Genomic DNA, 21,099 nt, shown 5'->3' with positions numbered 1-21,099 from the left:
TTTTTTTCTTTCTACTTGTTTGGAGGTTAAATGCTATTCTATTAGTTTAAGGGTTTCCCTCTTCCCTGAGGTTTCTCAAGGTGTCCAGGCTGCCATGTCTGCCTGTCCCCTCTCACTCCAATTCTTGCTCCCATTAATTTTCCACTGTGCTCACTTTTTGCCTCTTGTTTTTCTTTCCCCCTTCTCTTCATACATTCACCACTAAGGGTGCAATAACCTTTTACTTAACCCCATAGGTAACGGGGTTGGGGGGGATTCAAGTTACTGAGCTTCTTAGAACCCCGTGGCCATGAGCATTTTCTCCCTGCTCACGTCCCCACTTAGGTACTAGCTGGTCGTATGTTGGGTACCCTCTAACTCCAGGTCTTCTCTCCCAGAGTCCCATCCCCTGCCTCTCACCATCCTGGACCACCCTACCTACCCTCCTGCTGTCACTAAGCCTACCTTGCCCAGTTTTTCTCCTTAGATTTGTTATCTGAACTCATGGTTAAATCTGCTTACCTGTTAACTCTCTCTCCCATGAAGCTCCCTCCACAAGGGGGTCCTATTCACTACTGTATCCCCAAGGTCTAAGGCTGGGCCTGGCACACAGCAGTGAAGACAACAAGGAGTGAATATTTGTTGAATAAATGGGTGAATGCTGGCAGCTGAGCCCACCTGTCAATCCCAGTGGAACTGGTGCAGTGAAGAGGAAGAGAGGTGTCCTGGGATCCCACCCCTACTCCAGGTGCAGGGGTGTAGGCTGCCAACCCTCTGGGTCCCAGAGACCCCACAGCTGAAAAACTGGACTCAGGGGAGTAGGTAGAGTAATGTACTAACATTTTTAATACAGTCTGATCAGATCAATTCACATCACGAGGTCAACCTGGGCTTGCTCACATGTGACACAACTGAGGTACACAATGTCCCCACCTACCAGCTCTCCTGACTTCCTGGCTCCCAATAGCATTGAAACCCCCTACCTCCCTGACCAGACTGGCATTTTTAAAATTTTGCATAAAACTATTTCTTCCATAGACTTCAAACAATTAACTAGCCAAGTTAATTATGGTACATCTAAACAAAGTTTAATACTAACCCTAACGTGTGACTGCGGTTTACAAAGAGCTCTGTATCACCTGGGATAGCTTTCAGTAGCAATTCACTACAACTGGTCCTAAAAAATAATAATAATAATAATAATAATTAGAGAATTAAAACCCAACAGCAAGTTGAATGGTTAAAATCACATAAGAACTGGAATTTGGGGTTGGGGTGTCCTCAATAGCTAAGCTTGTACTACTAGCAAAATGACAGCCTCCAGGCAGGGCTCAGGAAGGTCTGGGGCCCTCCAGGTCCAGGGTCAAGCTCAGGGGGCTCTCGGAGGACACTCACCCCATGGTCCATGGGATGCTGTAGGCTTCCAGCTTCCTTAAAAACAGTTGGGCATCAGCATTGTGTATGTGGGTAGAGACCCTACTGTGGCTTTTGTTTGAAGGATATGAGAAGGGGGAATGAGGGATTAGAGAAGTGGGAGGGGACCAAATCACTGAGGTCCCAGAATGCCATCAGGTGTGGGTTTTGGATGGGGGTCACTAAGAATTGAGCACCAGGAATTCCAGCTTCTGCCCATTAGAGAAACTGGGACTGGTGTTGCCTTGGAGGCCTATGTAGTGTTTTCTGCCCTTGTTCCCTACTGGGTCTCGCAGATATTTCTGCAGAGTATCAGATGAGAATCTATTTCTAAAGGCCATTGGGGAAATGGGTGGTGGAGAGGGATGGGGTGATAGGGTTGGGGGGGGAGTTAAAAACGAATAAAAATCTCTCAGCTACAGAACCAACCCAAAGACATCACTTCCCTCCGCATTCACAGCATTTCTCAGCAGTCCCCGATGGCTGTTTCCACGGGGATGCAGCATCTGCCTCACTTCCCCTCAGGCCCCATGGGCTGCTGGTCAACCTCAGGATCTACTAGAGACGAGGCAAACGCCGACTGAACAATCTGAAACCCAAAAGACTCCAGGAGAGACATGTTCTGCTGGGGAGAGAAAGGGGAACTGAGGGCAGGGCCCAGGTCCCCCAGGGGGCCCCCGAGGGCCCGGACGTGCACCTTCTGGATGTGTTTGTTCAAGTAGGACTTAGAGCGGAAGAAGCTCCCGCATTCAGGGCAGGGGTATTTCTTCTCCCCGTCAGACTCCATTTTGTTTTTGGGGACAGCCATGTCGCAGGAGAAGGAGCCATTGGTGCTCTGTTTCTCCGGCGTCTTCAGGTCGCTGGCGTCCGAGAGGTCACCGTAGGAGTCGGAGCTCTCAATCGGATCCTGATGTGAGCATTTCTGGCCTTCTAGGAGAAAACAAAATACAGAGGAGAGATGAGGCCAGGCTCTGGAGATGCCCCCTCCTGGAGGGGTTGTGAGGGGCCAGCTCACAGGCCTATGAAGGGCAGCCGATGGCCAGCCACTGCCCTGGCAGGACCCACGGAGGTTCAGCTGGTCAGTCGGGGAGCCTGGTGTGCCTAGGGGGGTGAGACAGCAGGGCCCTGGGGCTGCCAGCCTCCCTCGCCGTGGACTCTTCATGCAGGTGCACATGTATCGCTCACCACCATCTCAGCCTGCTTCAAGGAAGGGGGTACAGAGAGGGGACCTCCACTGCTTCTGCTGAGAACAACTTAAAAACCTCCAATTGCTAGGCACTCTCTTGGGTGCCTCTGAGGGTAAGACGGCTGTTCTGAGGATGCCAAGCAGGTATGTCAGTGGCCACACCTCCGCGCCAGACCGGCTGCACCCTAGCAAGGCAGAACCAGAGCCGCGAGGTCCTCAGCCTGGGCAGACCCCATAGATGGCTGCGACAGAAGCCAGTCCTTTCTCCAGTGCTGCAAACACAAGCCCTACCCTTACCACCTTCCTCCTGCCAAAACCCTTCCAGGGCCAAGCGGCCAAAGCACAGAGATTGAAAGCAACTTTGAACAACTCAGTCAGCTGGCTGTCCCCACGCAGGGCCCAGGATAAGCTGGGCCTCCAGACAACCCTCCCTGCTTTGCCTTGCCTGGCCCACACTGGAGTCCTCCACCAATCAGCAGCTTCCTGTCTGGGTTCAGAGAGCCATGCCAGGAAGGGAGGTTGTGATGGGAGCGTGGAGCATGCCATCTCTGCCATCTGCCAAGCCCCTGGCTTCATCCAAGGCAACAACAACTTGAAATACCAAGAACAACCTGAATCAACAAGTGAAGGTGGGGCCTAGTGAGCTCTATGCAAACCAACCCAAGTCAGAGGCAGTCCAGTAGCTCATTTATCGCCATGCATCTCACAAACGCAGCCAGAGGCCCTCCAGAAAGGGCCGCTCACAGAGACTAGTCACCCCTGTTGAGGAGGAAGCCAGCCATTGGCTCCCCCTGCCCACAAGGTCAAAGGAGAAGAGAGCATTCAGCCGCAGCTCCACACCGTCCTTGAAGGGCCACAGGCAATGGACAGGCCCAGAACGACTCATCATGCAGGGCTCCTCTTCCTGCCCTGGGCCCGGGGCATCCCTGGAGGGCTTCAGACAGTGGGGCTGGCCAGGAGCAAGGGAGGAGGGCTGGGGAGAGGAGGCAAGGACTGGATCTCAGCTGTGCCCTGAAGCCTCACTCACTGCCCTGGAGTGAGATACCCACTGTGACTCTTGTCCTGGAGGCCACTGCCACTCAGATCTCCGAGCCTCCTCGAGGCAGCCAGCCAGCTGGCAGCCTTCCTGCCTCCCCACACCCGGCCCAGCGCCCCCACAACACAGTCTGCGCAGAGAAGCAAAGTGCAGAGCAAGGGGTCGCTTGCCTTTGTTGCCATAGGTCCTGGCGCAGTGGAACGCTGCTCCCCCATTCGGGATGGGCTCCTGGTGCCTGGAGACCTGGGGAAGGGGAACACCGTGGTGGGTTTTAACATGGACCTTTAAGTAGGAGGCAGAGGAGAAACCTAAACAAGACAAAAGGAGATGAGATCCCGCGGCCAGCACAGAGATACTTCTCTGCTTCCCCCATGCCTCTCCTCTGGCCGCTCTGGCTAGCACTCCCAGGTCAGCTGCACCTAGAAGGGGCCCCCTTGTTGGCTCAAAAACAGCTGCAACCACAGGAGCCACCTGGCTCAGAATGGAAGGTGGCACTGTCCTCGAATTGGCTTCTCTGCAGAGCCCACTCTGCAAGGCTGCAGTGGAGGGCCCAGGCCAGCTGCCTGGAGAGATGGCCTGAGATCCTGCTCCTGCCAGGGTCAGAGGCCAAATGCCTCTAGGCTTGCTTGGTGCCTCAGTAATGAGTGGTTTGAGCGAAGTCCCAAAGCCCCAGGTTAGCAGCAGGCACCACGCCTAGAAACGTAGTCAGAAAAGCACGTGGGGCTCCAGGGCAGCCACAGGACTCCAGCCAGCAGAACGCCTGCTCAACACTTATAAAGGTAAACCGCACAACACACCAGATGGAGGCAAGGTGAAATCCCAGGGGAATGCCTCCAGGAGTCCCCTTTCTTCTGTCTATTAGGACATGTTCTATTCTGCTAACCTTCTCACCTTCAGAATTGCTGGATTTAGTAACTGTTTAGACTTTTTGAAGAACAATAAAAATAGCAAGTTATGTTAAAGGGGCGCAGTCATCTCTTATTCATGGTGGTCTTTTTGGTCCAGTTTTGGAGCATCCATCAGGTTCACTTAAGGAAGAAACAGGGACAATCTTTGTCTTTTCTGGCGGGGAGGGGATCCAGCCATCTTGGAGCTGCTACAGCCGAACCCAGATGCTCTGGTCACTTTGAGCCGTGAGATATCTCATGCTGGGAAGAGTAGATCTTGGGTCAACTTCCACGCCAGCCAAGAGTCCGAGGATGTGGAACCAGGTGGGCCGGTCAAAGGATTTTGACTTGAGTTTTGCAGGAAGGAGCTGTGACAGCGACCCCACCGTGGTCAAGGATCCAAAAGCGCCTTTGGCAGGAAACAAAGCTTTTTGGTGTAAGGCCCACTTGGGGCGCCAGTGCCCTGATGGTGTCGCTTTAATCCACTCCAGATCTGGTTGACACATTCTCAGGTACTTTGATTCCGTTTTTAAATTACAGTCACAGGACAACAGTGGGATCCACTACTAACTGGTCAGAGGCTGGAAAGAACTGCGCAATGTCTGCACAAGACTTGTTTAAAAAGATTCTGAATTGGCATGGCCTTTTGAATGCTGCTGGAACTGTAATAAGGGTTCACCTTTAGCAAGGGATGATGGTGCGCCAGGGCCCAGGGCACTGCATGCATTATTCTGTAGAATTCCCCCAAACGCCCTGTAAGCTGGGAATTATTATTCCACCTCTTTTATAGATGACGGGATAAGAGGCTTGGTGAGGTTAAGTAACTATAGTCGCATGTGCCGCTACTAAATGGCAGAGCCTGGACTCTAACCCCAGGACCACGTGCCACCAGAACTCAGTCCTTAACTACCCAGCAGCCTCTTTAATCATTTTTTTTTTTTTTTTTTGGTGAGGAAGATCGGCCCTGAGCTAACATCTGCCAAACCTCTTCTTTTTGCTGAGGAAGACCGGCCCTGGGCTAACATACATGCCCATCTTCCTCCACTTTATATGGGACGCCACCACAGCATGGCTTGACAAGCGGTGCGTGGGTGCACACCCGGGATCCAAACCCAGGCTGCTGCAGCGAAACGCGCACCCTTAACCGCTTGCACCACCGGGCCGGCCCCTCTTTAATCATTCTTGTGTCTTGGTCCGGGCCCTACCAACATCCATTGTACTTTTGCAACAGGTTTCATTATTCCCATTTACACTCGTGTATTTCTCTGCCACAATGGTGGACGAGAATGAAGCCGCTGGTAGACGGGGGCTGACCTGTGGGAAGCTTATTTAACAAACACTCCCCTGACGGTAGCAGGTGGTGGTTCTGGAGGGAAGAGGGGGACTGGGTGAATTTTCCTTTCCTTCCCGACATGGCTACTCCACAGACCTGCCTCGACCAGATGCTGGTGTCCCGCCCTGCCTGGTAGAGTGAGTTGTCCTGTGCTGTGACCAAGTGGTCTACCTGGGGCCAATCTGGTCTACCTGGAGACACACTCACTTAAGAGGGTCCCATAAAAATATTCCTAAGAGGGAGGCTGTAGTCAAGAATGGGAAAGAGGATCTTAGCCCTGTGCCCAGGGTTGGTGCTGTGGCCCCTGGCAACCAGCATGAAATATCAGGATTCTAATGATATCATGATGCCACTTTAGAAGGGAATGTTTTTCTTTGTTTTTTAAGCCTTTATGGGGCCTCTGAAGTGGTATGAAGACCTCTCCATGGCATACGAGAGCAGGTATACTGCAATCAAAGGTGATGGGAGAGGAGGAAAGGAGCACCAGGATTATTATATTTACTCCTGTGGGAAGAGCTATACCAGGGAAATACAGCAGACATTCAATGAAAACTTGCTGTGTTCTCCTGAGAAACAGTCTGAGAAACACGTGGCTGAGTCTTCTTGACTTTACCCCAGCTGCAGACTGTACTATCTATAGCAAAACCACACGGCGGGGTGGTAGGAGTAGATTCACAGCTGCCACTTAAAACCCAGAATTTAAACACAGAGCAACTCAGCAGCCAAGTGTTGGGATAACACAGAAGCTGAATTTCTGAGAAGAACACATCTTTGAAGCCAGAAATATTTAGCCAGAATTCTGAACTCACCTGCCCATTCACCACTGATTAATCAAAAAAGGCAGCATGATCTAGGCACCAGAATGATGGCGACACTGAGCAAACATATGACTTCACTACAATCAACAAGCCACCCTCCCTCACACTCCAGAGATAAAGAATTTATTACCAAAAGGCTACTGCTCCTCCATTGCATTTTCTTGCCTGGTATGCTGCGATCTGCACTCCAGAAGCAAATCCTCCCTCTGCAAGTTCCACATCCATGCAGGAGTCAGGGACTGCTTTCTCCTTGTCCAAACCTTGGCGGGGCCATGCTCAACTGAGCTGTGCTGGAGGGAGGCACTAAGTAGGTTTGTGTCAGCTCAGTAAAGGGGAATGGCAGGCTGTCTGTGTCCATGATTGGCATTGGTGACAACTTGTGTGCTCACCTCTGACTGGGGAGAAGGCTTCCTCGACCTTTTAAGCAATGATGTTTGAATCCAAATGCTGTCTCTGTCAAAGGCAGATTCTCAATAAGCTATCCCTCTTCCTCATACCAGTACATATGCATATATACAAAGACCCTGCTACAGAAATTTAAAAAGAAAGGAAGAAAATCATGGTGATCTACGAAGTCCTTCTCCCCTTCCCACTGTTTAACTCAACTGATTTCCTCAACTTGAAAATAAAGGAACAAGTTTTTCTAGCCATCATACTCCTTCCACTGCAAATTATTTTCCTCTACAGAAGGTATGACCCACATCCTGTTATGTCTCTAAGACAAAGACAAAGTCATCTGTCTCAAGCGTGGGGCTAGGGGAGCTGCCTCCCCTCTTTCCCATTCTTTATGGGCAGGAGCCGTTTGTGTGGCAAAGACTGAAAAAAGGCAGATCTATAGGTAGTTAAATTGATTGCTTAAGAATCAGTGGGATTGAAGGATCTCAAAGGGCACTTGGACATTCACCTGCTTGGACCTCAACCATCTGACCAGCTGGCTGATAGTAGCCTTTGCTTGAGCCCTTGTAGAGATAAAAACATTCATTTATTTGTGCAGCAACTCCTATATTCACAGCCTTGGTGACGGGCAGGGCACGGATGACCCAGAACTCTCTGCAGAGAACTCTGTGATTTCTGTCTCAGTGTCCTTGGTGTCCTTATTCTCTTCCCGGAAAAACTGCCTTCCTCCTCCTCTTTTTTGGGAGGAGGAGGAGTCTTTTCCTATTTCTGCCCAAGAAATGAGTCCAGAGGTAGAATCCTGCTCCTTCTTTTCTGATAAAGATGGAAATTGTTTTCTCTTTGTTCTGAGTACCAGGGTGGGTTGGACCAGAGGCCTCTTTTGTCTTCTTGAAGGAATGAGGCTTCCCGTTCTGATTCCGGGACCCAAAGCTGTTTAGCCTGTGATGCAGATCTAGTCTGAGCTTTTCTGAGAAAAGGTGGGCTTTGGTTTGACTCTTCTGGTGCCCTCACCCCAGTCATGCAGCCTGTGGCTGCTGTTCCAGTCGTTTTTACCAGCCCTAGGAAAAACAAATCCTGACGTGCACAAGTTGTTGGCTTTGCCACATCAGCTGTCTCCTAACTGGGTCGACTTCCCCTGCTGTTCCCTGCTGCTCTCAGCTCTTCTTTCCTCCCGAGCTGGCCCCTGGGGGCTGTGCCCTGGGTCTCCCGTCCAGGTCTCCCCCTCTCTGCAGTCTGGGCTAGGCTTTCTGAGTTTCATCCTCAGCATCCTCCTCCACTCTCACTGGTTTCCCACCTCTGGTCTCTGACCCCAGTTCTCAAGCTGAGAACTTCAACCTTGAAAACTTGACAAAACACCTGCTGACAGTGTATTGCAGCAGGTTTAGAGTAATCTGGGGGTGCTGTCAGGAAGCCAGGTTTGATGAAGCAAGAGAAGAAACCATCTTTTTCTAGAGCTGGGGCAGCCATGTCAAGATGGTCAGCTACAGCCTGATAACTCCCTGCATGCACAAGCCCACTGCTCACTACCCAGGGGAAGCTCCTGCCAGAAAAGGCACTACTGACACGTCAGAAAATAGGGCAGATGCTTAAGTAGCTTTTATTACCACTTCCCTGCTTTCACAGCTGGTTTCCTGGTAGCACAAACGTCGATATCCAATGGCCTTCAAGGCAAACCCCAGGTGTGCAGTCCCAGGGAAGGACCCAGCTCCAGGCACCAAGAACACTCAGCTACTCAGCAGTCTCCCTCCACCAGCAACCGCAGGGCACACGGAGACAGCACAGGCACCCAAAGATTCCAGCCAAGGACTGCAAGGGTGTTGTGCCTGGTCCAAGCCAGAGTGTCAGCGAGCCGTGTGTTTCCTAACACTGTCACAAAGTGTAAGGATGGGGCCTCCCAAGTTCGCAGCTCCATGTGGGGTTCAGAGAATTTCCACCTACCTTGTCTCCCGGGATCCTCACGACAACCCTGTGAGGTGGGCAAGGGGGCTGTTCTTAACCCCATCTAAGAGAGGAAGAAACTGAGGCTGAGAGAGGGGAAGGGAGAGCTCAAGGTCACACGGTAGGGTGAGGTAGGCAGGGCTTGGACTAAACACTGGGTCCCCTGGCTCCTGGGTCAGTGTTCAATCCACTAAGCCACACCGAAGACTTCCAGAAGCATTGGAACAAGAGTGTCCCAGAAGGTAGGACTTCCCAGCAGTGTCCCCACCTGGCCAAAGCAAGCGCACCGTGCAGAAGCATCCTCAGGCCCACCACAGACAGCCGTCCCGACCTTCAGCACAGATACGGCGCAAGCCTCCTCCACTGATGCTGCTTGCAAAACACAAACTTCAGCCCTTCTAACAGCCAACAAGCCCTGGCAGAAGCTCAGGGACAGGCCTGACTTCATCCAACACAACACCGGGGCCACAGAGCCAGACGCCACCTAGGCCAACCTCGGCCCCAAGCACGCTGCCTTGCTCAGAGCACCTTCCACTTTCCTCTCTCATCAAGGCCACAATCTACGTGGGTTTGGGATCTTTTCTGACCACTTGTGCTAGAAAGTTGTCCGTCTCCAGAGTAAACCTCCTTCCCTGCCTACTGAATTTCACGTGCCAGTGAATCAGCCAGCAAAAGCTCTCAAGCAGGACCCCTTTCTCTCCCACTGCTTGGGGCCTAATGCCTCTCCCACCAACCTCAGTGTTCAGTGGTATCTACAAACTGCATCCATCCTGCCATCTGAGCGGCAGATGTGTTATGGGCCCAGGCTTGGGAACAACATTCTCTCCTTCTGTTCCCACTTGCTGGTCTCCTGGGAACTCCCATTCCAGGCACCTCAAGTAGCTTGGGAAGAAAGGGGTGGCAAACAGCTAGCTGGGCTATGAAGGTATTTATCACTCAGTGGGAAGGGACGGCCGGCTGTGCAAAGAGTGGAGTCCGAGGCAGGGTGGTCAAGACATCCCCCGGCTTCTCATACAAGCTCAGCCCCCTCTGGAAGTGAGAGAGCGGCAGGGAGATTACCTCGGTTACAGATACTGCAGAAGTTGCTGGGCCCCTCACTGTGTTTCTTCAGGTGGTCTGCCATGTACGCTGCCCGCAAGTACTTCCCACACACCTGGCAGGGCACCTTGTCTTCATGACAGGCCAGGTGGGAGCGCAGACGGTCTCGGGTGGCGAAAGAAGCATTGCAGGTCTGAGGGCAGAAGGGAAAACAGGATGAGGTGAAGAATGGCATTCTACACCTGACTCCCCACCAAGCACACCATGAAGCAAAAACCGTTTCTGGCCTACACATGGACTCCCTGTATGAAGGGAACTTTAGAACGTGGCCCAGGCTTTCTCCCCAGGATGCCGAGTAGCTGCTCCTATTTCCCACAGTGCCTCCTCATGGGACACCTGAGTGGGAATTATTGGTTCCAAATGGCTGCCACCACATGCCCAGAATACAGCCCGCTAAGTTCTACGCTCCTCTAAAAAGGAAGATCAGGCATCTGCTCATTCCTAAACACTAAGAACTGACTTTAGTTGCATTGGCTATACGTGAATTTACCGAAGGGTTACTGATATATAAACACACCAGTCTTCCTGTTCTCTATCCTGGGTTTCCCCTTCCCCTTGTTGCTTTATACAAAGAATTCAACTGATTCACTTTATTCAAAAGTGACATTAGTCTTGGCCACAGGGAAATGGAAAGGAAGGGCAGGACAGAGCACTGAGATTACTCTTCACAATATTTTTTTTTTTTTTTTTTAAAGATTTTATTTATTTATTTTTTCCCCCCAAAGCCCCAGTAGATAGTTGTGTGTCACAGCTGCACATCCTTCTAGTTGCTGTATGTGGGACGCGGCCTCAGCATGGCCGGAGAAGCGGTGCGTCGGTGTGAGCCCGGGATCCGAACCCGGGTCGCCAGCAGTGGAGCGCGCTCACTTAACCACCGAGCCACGGGGCCGGCCGCTCTTCACAATATTATTGTGAGTTTGTATCGAAAGAGCAGCCCATACATGAGTGTCACTTCTGCTAATGCGAGAATTAGCAGAGAATGAGGATGGAGCCTTCGGGAGCACGTGTGAAGCACTGAGTTGGGGAAGTGCTAGTAATAACAAGGATGATGATACTACCCTGTGTGGACTGAGCACTCATTCTGTGCCAGGCAGGCACCACACTTAGCCTTTTAGAGGCACTTATGTCATGTAATCCCTCCTTACAGCGGCTCTCCGAGGCAGGCCATGTTATGACCCTCCAAGAGAGCGCGGCCATAAAAAGCTGTGGTGTGACTACCAACGCATAGCCAGGTCCCAGGGGATGACTCAGGAGCTAAAAGTCAGCATCAGCACCCTGGGAAGGAGCCCAGGTCCCCAAGCATCTCCTGTACCTGAGGACCTGACTCAGTCTCAGTCCCTGGCTCCCGCCAACATCCCCTCCTCAGCTGAGGCTCACAGAGGCACCCCAGCCTTGGAGGTCACAGAATGTCAGGAAAACCCTCAGCAGAGTTGAATCCAGTAACTTTCAAGCTATTTTGTTTCCATGGAGATGTTTCAGGGGTTCTAGTCAAGTTTGACTCATTTATTTTCTCTCTGTGTGCATTTACTGTTTTAGAACTGCAAGAGAAAGCAGCGTTCACCTTTAAGTGCCTTACAGATTGAATATTAACCCACTGAAGACCCACCACACCATTAACTTGCTAGAATGGAGCTGCTCCTGCCATCTCTGTTTAACAGAAGTATATCCTGAGATCCCGAGACCTCAAGGTAAGTGTCTGAACGCTGTCACCATGTATAAACATTTATCTATCTCCTTATTGTACAATCAAAGCAAGAAACAAATGCATGCGATACTGTGGAGGTAGAAGGTCCATATTACTATCCCAACCCCAAATAAATGTCTGTGGACATCAGAACAGGCCTTGCTGTTCTCAGTCACTATGTTTTTAAGTAAATGTTACAAATTTCAACAGAACAATTTATATTAATGAAATGGTGCTTTTATTTGTTTTATATATTGAGTTTATTCACTTGACAAATAAGGAAGCTAAGCTTAGAAAGTGATTTTCCCAAAGCACATAACTCAGCTACTAGAGAAAACAGCAGTCTAAACACCCTGCCACTGCCGGGCCAGTGTCCTGCCAAACCTCCCGGCTACCCTGAGGTCGTCTTGTCTCCCCTAGCCTCCAGCTGGGCAGACGGAGGCCTGAGAGGATACAAGGTGTCTAGAATGTGAATCAGCCCCTGATTCTGTGCTCTGACCCTCTCCAAACTCAGTCGGGGTAGCTTCTGGTGAGGGAAAGGTGCTGATACTTATTACCACAGTATACTTGGCAGCCAGGACTCCCCTGATAGGGAGGTGACAGGTTTGGTGCAGGGAAATTCGAGCACTTAGGTGACTCAGAAAGCATGATGGTTACTTGGTCTCATGGCCACAGGTGGGCCTTACCTCAGTCAGGGGCCTTGTGACCTCACAGGCCACAGTGGGGGGAAAAACTCTGAACCTTCCACCCAGCCCACCAGCCTGTAAACCAGAGCAAGGGCTGCTGTAAACACCCTCAGGAGAGAGGGGTACACTTGTCAATTTATCTGGAAATAAGAGCCGGCTTTGCCAGCCAATGACGGGAGGACCACCCTCCAATGATGAGAGGCAGTGTGGTCTATGCCTCAGAACTCAAAGGAACCAAATATGGATCAGGTGTAAGAAAATGCAGCTGAATGCCCACATTGATCCGTCTTCCACAGTCCCTGGGAGAGGGCGCCACTAGAGAGATATAAAAGAGATGCTTTGTTTCTCTTGCCAACCTTCTTTTGGGATCCGTCCTTTAAAGCATTGCCTGTCACACTTTGCCACCTAAAGATAATGGATAGCCAAACTTCAATTATCCAGAAGTGGATTATCCATTTGGGGGATTAGCTAAGCAAAATTAAAATCACAGACTGGGCTGACCTCCCCCACCCTGTCCTCCATTGATTATCTCTCAAGGAATGAAAGCTAACTTTAGCCTGAGCAAACATCATTAGGAATGTAAATCTGCTGCTGGGAAAAAAAAACACACAAACAAAAACTTGCACTGTGTTACAAAGCCAAGCTGAAGTGATTGTTGGCTTCTCTGTGCCAGAATTGACCCTTTGTGGCTGGAGTCCCCAGGGTTTTCTGGAAGAACTGTGAAAAGTGTACAAGTGCGAGTCTAGGCCTGCCAGAAGTTCAGACAACACAGAACATAAAGAGCCTGGTCATGTGACCCAGGAGAGCCGGGACAGAGAAGAGTGGCTGAGAAGAGAGAGACACATCTCAAAGAAGGGGACACCTAGAACCTCCATGCTGGGGCCATGCAGGAGAAGGCACTTCCCATCTTGGAGGCAGGGAGAGGACAGAAGGACCCTGATGGGACAAGGGCGAGCCAGCGGAAGCATGCTCAGATGGCTGGTGGTGCTCGGAACGGCCACCTGCCCACGGCCCTGTGCTTAGGCAGCCTACTATTGTTGCGAGGCACACCTGCCAGGTCCCGGCCCAGCCACCCTGAGCTTCGGTCACCTCTAGTCATCACCACTCAACACTGAGCCCCAGTCATGCTCCCTTCCCTCCCCTGCCAGTTTCTCCCCCTCCCAGACTTCCTAAAGCTCTTCTTCCCAAGGGTTGAGCGGCTCAGGAATGGGGCCCAAATGGTACGAGGGACACTCTTGCACACCCAACCATTGGTGGCCTTTAAAGTCTGGCAGCATTAGGAGGTGTCTTAAGCAGCCTTTTCCACAGCCCTGGAAAGGTCTAAGAGAAGCATGGAGGCCGAGTGCCACGGGCCTTGCTGGCCCCCTTCTTTTTGAGGGTGTCAGCTCCCTTATTCCCACTTCAACTCATTCCTTCTCTAATGAACTATCCCTCCAGCCCAAACCACCCCAACTTGCCCTTGAGAAGTGGGGCCACTGGAAGCAATGGAAGAGGTCTGAGCTGCTCCAGCCTCTCAGCTTCAGGCTCAACTCCACGTGGAGGAAATGTCCCAGCCCACTGCACTCATAGATCTAGCAGTGCCGGGGCATCTGGGCCGGTTAAGGATACTCAGGCCAAGCCCCAAGGAGACTTGTGTGTCACTGCCAAGCCTGAGGCTTCATGCCCCAACATTTGGATGGCCTTTTCACTCCAGCTGTGGCACCAGTCTCTGTAACTGGCCCCTTTTGTCCTCTGTGACATCAGGAAGGGCCAAGAAGTATAGCCTGTGCCCAGTTCCACCAGGGGCCCAAATAACCAATTCCCAGAGAGCTGTCTCTTCACCTCTGATGCTTTCAGAATACACACCATGCAAAACATATGCCCCTGCTGTTTAACCAAGCCCAGGCACACCTGGCTGGCCAGCCCAGAGCGTGAGAGCCAGCATGTCTTCACCTGCTGGGTCATCGTTACAGAGTTGTGGCTATGGAGCTGGAGGTGGGGCCAGGAGGTCTATGAGAGTGTGTGTTGAGGGGCAGGGCAGGATCGGGCTCGTACACCAAGGGACAATGATGTCAGTGTTATGACACAGACCAAGGACAAAACACACAAAGCCTCAAATGTTAGAATGAAAACTTTTATCATCACTCCTGTTATCCACGTGGAGCCTGTGGGGGCTAAAGGGCACGCCACTGGGATCCGAAAAGGGTCTCTATCTGCTTTATCAGCCCTCAAAGCCATACATTGGGGTGACCCAAAATAAAGCTACTGGTTAGTCTAGTTCCTGAGCAGACCTGCTAATAAACCTCAAAAACACAAAAGTCTAATTCACTAGCCAGAAATGAAAGCAGGACCTGTCTGAGTGGGAAGGGGAGAGGGCAGCACAGGTTGACCCAGTTGGAGTTGTACCAGTCTCCTCTGGAGGGGTAGTTACTCCTTGAGTGGGGGGAGGGGTAGCCAGGTCCCATTCTAGAAACCCCACACCTTAGGGGAGGTGATGCCAGGAGAGAGAAGCATATAAGCCAGGGGCTTAGTTCCTGGGAAAGCACCAACCTCCAAAATCACTCAGGCAAGGACAGACACCTAGGTGTACTATCTGTTAAAGGGGGGGAAAAAGGCAAGAGAGTCCAGAAAGAAACCTGGAGGCTGTGGGGGGACCCAGAAAGGAGCTCTTTGCTATCCCCGTCTGGGGTCCCTGAGCTGGGTAAAACTCCAAGTCATCCAGGGAGGAGCTGGGCATGGTGGGCAGGAAGCACCTGCTGGCCTCTCCCAAAAGCAGGGGTCTCAGAGCAACCGCCACTCCTGTTCCCCTCCACAGAAAACCCTCTCCGGGGAGGCCCAGGCTAGCCTACAGGCCACTGGGTAAAGGCCCGGCTGCCCTCTGGGGCAGTCCAGCCCTGCCTCAGATATCCCGGCGGGGCTGGGCAGAAGAGAGCGTTGCTGGAGTGTGCTGGGCCCAGGTTTTCGAGGGCTGGGAACGATTTTTTTAGAGAAAGGGAAAAGGCGGTGTCAGGAACCGAATGGGACGACCTCCACAAAGCAGGCTGGGCAAAGTCCCATGATGGCAGGTCGCTAGGAAGAGATTCCAGGGGCGGCAGGCCGCTGCTGCTCCCAACCCACACCTGGAAAAAGGGCAGAGAGTGCAGGTTACCCCCCCAGGCCACCGGGCACGCCCCCACTGCCCTCTGGGCTCCTCCTACTCTGCCGGGCTGCTCAGCACACTACCTGGGAGAGTCAGAATGTGCTCCGTGATGAGAATCAGAGACAGAGAGAGAGAAGGCAGCGAGGCACAGACGGATCCCAGCAGGCCCACCCCTGGGTCGCTGTCCTCGAGGGAGGCCACCTAGCCTGGCATCTGTGAACACGGTCCACGCCTGGCCCCTGGGGGCTCTTTGCCCTACCTGCAGCACGTCCATCCCTCCCTAGAGGTCTCTCTGAACCCTCCTTCCTTGCCACCAACAGGATAAAGAGAAGAAGGCTACCCTACCAGAGGTTGCAGTAAGCACCCCACAACTCTATCTCCCCCTCAGATGGCAGGAACTTGGCATGGGAGAGGGGAAATAATCAAGGAGAAAACAAAGGCGTGCTTTCCATCCACACAGGAATGCTCAGTGGCCAGGAGAGGAAACTCAATTTTCTGGGCACCACAGATATTGTTCAAGCAGACAAACCAAGGGTGAGAATCTTGCCCAGCCTTCCCTACCTGCTGCTACAAAAAGAGCTCACAAGGAAAGGAAACCACCTTGCTCTCCGGTCCTCAGAAGCCATGGCTGTTTGCACACGTGGCTCAGGATGGGTTAAACAGGTGCCAGTGCTCAGAGATGAGACCACCCACTCCTACCTCCTTCATCTCCCCCTCCCTCCCGCCGCTGCCTCCTGCCCTAAGCTGAGGGGACCCAGGAGCTCCAACTCAAGTCAGGGTGCCTGGCAGACAAGGGGCAGAGTTGTTGACTGGACCACCAGGAGCCCTTTACAAACTCTTCCCTCCCCGCAGTGGCCCCTGCAAACTGCTGGGAACCAGAAGCCGGGCCCAGTGGAGTGCCAGTGTCCCCAGGACGACACTTGTGTGATGTGGCCCACCATCCAAGGAGCTGGCAAACACCGGGAGAGGAAAGCCAAGCAACAGAGTGAAGACAGAGACGGGGTGGGAACCAGGACCCAGCAACCAGGAAGGAGGGGACATCAGCGGTTGGGGGGAGAGGGCCAGGGGGAAGAACAAAGGAGGAGAGCAGACGGAGGGTGGAGGGACAGAGGGGGAGGTGTGCAAAGCGGTGGTCAGTCAGCCGGCCCAGCACACACATCAGCTGGCGCATGGCCACGGCTGTGAGAACAGAAGCATTCTCTTTCAGCCCATCTCTGCCCTGGCCCAGCCCCTACCTGACACTTGTGAGGCCGCTCAGAGGTGTGCACCTGCTTGATATGTCCGTTCAAGTGATCGGGCCTGGAAGAAAGAGAACCAAGAGAGACTTTAAAACAAGACCTCAAAAGATGGGGCTACAAACTTGGCCACCCCCCCCCCACACACACACATACACTGCTGAAAAGGACTCTCTCTCCCCACCCAGCATGACAAAGACCAAGCCACCACCCAGCTCTGGTTCCACAGGCCCAGGCCTCTCTGCCCTGGTTTTCTCTAGAGGGGGAAAGGAAGTGAGCATTTGTCTCTGACCTTGCCCACCCACCCCCTCCACCAGAAACTCAATGATTTTTAGGACCCGAGGAGGTGGCTTTAGAATGAGACAGGGCTGCCTTGCTGCAGCCTTTCTGGGAAGGAGTATGTGAGATTCATTGTCCAGACTAAAGCCCCTTAGAAACTCAGCATTCCCCTCCCCCAGCCTCTCCCGCCAGGGCAGCCAATGAATGCCACCCGGATGGAATCCAGTCCCCAGAGGCCAAGGGATGGAGCCTTAAATCCTCAGCTGGGCTGGTAAACCAGATGCCCGCCAGAGCAGGTGGGCAGGGGCTGCCTGACCGGTAAGACTAGTTCCTAGTTGGGGCCCCTCTGAGGGAGTTCTCCATCCCTAGGTTCACACACACAACGTCCTCAGTATCCAGGCAAGTTAAAACCAGCCTTTTCTTCTGAATATTCTCTTAAGAGGAAAAATAAAAAACCATCTGCTCCCAGACAAGTGCTTAGTTCCCGATCAGGCTCACTAAAAAGCAAATGTAACAAGGCATCCTGCTTCCGTTTCCTCTCTGTCCTGAGAACATAAAGGGATCTGTGGGTTCACTTAGGCTCTGGAGCCACCAAGTCAGAGCAGATCAAAGATTTCAGTGTTAAAAAAAGACTCTGGGTGCCCTGTGATTCTGGGGCTGTGAGGGGCAAACCTGAGTCTACTGACATGGCTGGTGCTCTGTGCTGGGGGATCTGGAGGCACGGGAGTGTAAAGAGTCCCAGACGCACTTGTTTCAGGCCCTCCCTCGGCAGCCATTCAAGCGGGGAAAGTCGCTGGAGGAGCCCAGCCTCCCGCCCCCAGAGGGGGCCCCACGCCTGGTGCCGGAACACAAAGGGAGCCCATGGAGAAGAATAGTGAGGCCCGGTGGCCGTGGCTACTGAGGAATCTGGCCCCTTCTCACAAGGCCCCAAGGAAGAGAGACAGTAGGGCACACCTAGTGCCGGAGAACTTCCCTGAGGAAAGAGAAAGCAGCTCTAGGCTACACCATCTCAAAATCACGGCCATTAAAACATTCTTCCCAAAACCTGACATGGCCCTGTAAGGTCAAGCGACCCCCACATGTCCCACACCCCCTGATCTTGGCAAAGAGCTGTCCCACGAGCCAGGAATGGGACAGGTCATGGGAGGGGCACCATTCCTCACCTGGAGAAGCCTTTCCCACAGCTTTGGCAGATGTAGGGCTTGCCCACGGACCCATCATGGGACCGCACATGGTAGGACATGCGATCTTTTCTCTTGAACCGCAGCCCACACACAGGGCAGGAATAGGGCTTCTCCCCGGAGTGAGAAAGCTTGTGCCGATTGAGATGGTACACATCACGGAAGATCTTGCCGCAGATCTCACATGCCACCTGCTTCCTGGTCCGGCTCCTCTTTCGGGGGCCATCGGGGTCCTCAGAAATGGGTAGCCCATTCTCACCCAGCCTTGGAGGAGGAAGGTCGATGTAGCCCAGCTGGAGGCTGGTGACACCATGCTGGGCCTCGTGCTGCCGGAGCCTGTTGGCATCAGTGAACACCTTCCCACACAGGCCACACGGAAGGATGCCTGCCTCCCTCAGGCCCCCTGGGGACCCGAACATTGAGTCCAGCAGGTTGGCCTTCCTTGGACGGCCCCGACCTCGCTTGCCAGTCAGGGGAGGGGCACTGGATGCCACATTGGGGAATGGGGAAGTCAGCAGTTGGGGGGATAGGGGTCCAGCCACCATGGGCAAGCGGTCCACCCCAGGTAACACAGGCAGGGAGGCTTGGCCCGCAATGGCTGCACCAGCCGCCCGGGCTGCCTCCTCCTCGGGCTGCATGCTGCCTGCGATGCCATTGCTGTTGGCTGCCAAGGCTGCCCCGTTGGTCATGTCCAAAGGGAAGCCCAAGTCGGAGGTCCCAGGGGGACGAAAGAGCATGATGTCGGCCCGGGCAGGGGGCACCAGGATCTGCACATTGGACTGTTTGATGACTTCCTGGCAGATCTCAATGACCGACCTCATCAGCAGGAACTTGGCGGCCGTCATGAGCTCAGGGAAGCTCTCCAGGCGAACCACGATGCGGGAAGTGTAGGCAAAGTCCAGGATGTCTCCGAACACCTTGGAGCTGATGGTGTGCATCTCCAGCTCCCGGCTGCCCCCAGCCCCGCCGCCCGGGGCTGCCGCTGCGCCCCCCACGTCAGCAGGACCCCCGTCCGCAGCTCCGCCGTCGCCCAACTGGGCGCTGAACACAGACTCAAAGTACTCGCTGCAGGCGGCCAGCACGGCGCGGTGCGCTGGGAAGCTCTCGTCGCCCACCCGCAGGAGCACGTCGCAGAAGCGCCCGCCGTTTTTGCGCTGCTGGTTCAGGTTGTGCAGCATCTCCGTGCTGTGCCTGCTCACCTGGTAGGTGTAGCAGCCCGACGGGCCGCAGGAAGCGTCGTTCACCCGCTCCATGGCCGCCGCCCCCTCCCCACAAACCGGGCCGCGGCACTTCTCCGCCCCCCTCCCTTCCCCTAGGCAGCGAGAAGCCGGGCGCAGAGGACGTGTCTACACTCCCCACACGTGCCGGCCCGGGGCTCTGTAGTCTCGCAGGTGCGCGAAGCGCACACGCCCCCTGCCTGGATCGGACTCTCTAGACGACAGGGCGCACCACCCCCCACATAGCTGCCCCCACCCCTGCTGAATCGCGCGCTCCTCTCTCCTCTCTGCCCGCCTGCCTCCCCTTCTCGCTCTACCTCCGGGGGGCACACGAGCAAAGAGGTGCGCCCCTCCTGCAAACGCGCCTGCCACCTCCCCTCCCGCCCGCCAGGCGGCGCCGGCGCGCAACAGAGAGGGGCGCGCGCGGGGAGGAGGAGGAGGAGGGGTCTGCCGCGCAGGCGCGCGCGCGCGCGCCGCGGCTTTTCCCGGGCCCGCTGGGGGCGCGCGCTGCGTCCCCTGCAAAGCGCGAGCCGGGGCGGGGGCGCCGGAGCGGAGGAAACAAAAGGCGAAGGCGGCGACGGCAGGGCGCGTACGGGGACAGCAGCGGGGGCCGGGTCCCGAAGCCTGGCGGGCGATGGCGGCGGCGAAGGCTGGAGCGGGCGGGCGGCTGCGGCGGCGGCAGGGTGGCCCTTCCCCGGGCCAGGCGAAAGCGGCGGCGGAGCGGCGGCGCTGCGGCCCCGGGCTCCGTGTGTTCGGAGCGGAGGAAAGATGGCAGCGGCTGCACTTCCTCTTGCACTTTCACCCCTGGGGGGAGGAGAAGGAGGGGGCGATACCAACAACACCCCCCCCTCTCGCTTGCAGGGAAAAAAAAAGAAACGGCGAGCTCGGCGTGGGGGGCCCCCCGGCGCCCCCAGCCCTGCACGTGCGCACCCGGATCCCTGGCCCGGGCCGCCCCGCGCTGCAAACTTTCCACTTTCTTTGTGCCGAGCGCCCCCCCCTCACCCAGCTGAGGATGCACGTCCCCCCTTCCCTATTTATACACCCCCCCCGCAGCTCCGCTCCCCCGCTTCCTGCCCCCTCCCCATTCCCCAGCTCCGCCAATGCTAGCACAGACTGAGCCCCCGTCCGGCCCCCGCCTCCCCACCCCGCCCGCGGGGCCGGGGGCTGCAGTCTCAGCCCCCCCGGACCAATGCAAACGAAGCGCCAAGCCAGCAAACCAGCTCCCACTGCCCCTCCCTCCCCGCTGAGAGTGGCGGCGAGCAGACGGGGCGTGGGGGTGGGGGGCCAAGGGGTGCAGGTCTGGGCCCCCCAGCCTCAGCTTGCGATGCGCACCCGTAAGTGGAACGGGCATCGGCTACCCTTCGGAGCGCCCCTTTGATGCGCGGAATGTTCGGAAGTCGCTTGCGACCCCCTCCCCGCTCCCAACCCCAGAAGGGGCCCGGCGTCCTGGCTGGGGGGAACCTCTGGAGCTGCTTCTGCCACCCCCGCCCCCCGGGCACTGACCGAACCGAAGGGGCTGCGGGCCCGAGAGAGCTGGGGAGATGAGGCCATCGTCCAGCTTCTCCCCCAAACCACCATCGAGCTTTGTGCCCCGGGAGCGGGAAGTCACCATCTC

The 21,099-nt window shown here is 54.6% G+C and overlaps 1 protein-coding gene across 6 annotated transcripts; it reads right to left on the bottom strand.

Moving 5' to 3' along the window:
- Positions 1-798: 798 nt before the first annotated feature.
- Positions 799-20,435, bottom strand: PATZ1 (POZ/BTB and AT hook containing zinc finger 1). Of its 6 annotated transcripts, none has more exons than XM_004429753.3 (5): positions 18,250-20,435; positions 16,808-16,871; positions 10,046-10,217; positions 3,785-3,922; positions 799-2,322 (listed from the first exon to the last, which is right to left on the bottom strand). In XM_004429753.3, the coding sequence occupies exons 1-5, from the start codon at positions 19,518-19,520 to the stop codon at positions 1,904-1,906; spliced, it is 2,064 nt and encodes a 687-aa protein (XP_004429810.1). In that variant the 5' UTR covers positions 19,521-20,435; the 3' UTR covers positions 799-1,903. The 6 variants fall into 6 exon arrangements, with proteins under 6 accessions (XP_004429810.1, XP_014642452.1, XP_087280072.1 ...); XM_014786966.2 differs by having other exon boundaries at positions 799-2,319; XM_004429757.3 differs by having other exon boundaries at positions 2,152-2,322; positions 3,785-3,857; positions 18,250-20,434.
- Positions 20,436-21,099: the final 664 nt, after the last annotated feature.

Source organism: Ceratotherium simum, chromosome 35 (genome assembly GCF_057802395.1).
Source record: "Ceratotherium simum simum isolate JZ-2026a chromosome 35, ASM5780239v1, whole genome shotgun sequence".
Lineage (NCBI taxonomy): Eukaryota > Metazoa > Chordata > Mammalia > Perissodactyla > Rhinocerotidae > Ceratotherium > Ceratotherium simum.
Note: the sequence above shows the minus strand (reverse complement) of the source record. Positions and strands in the feature narration are given on the sequence as shown.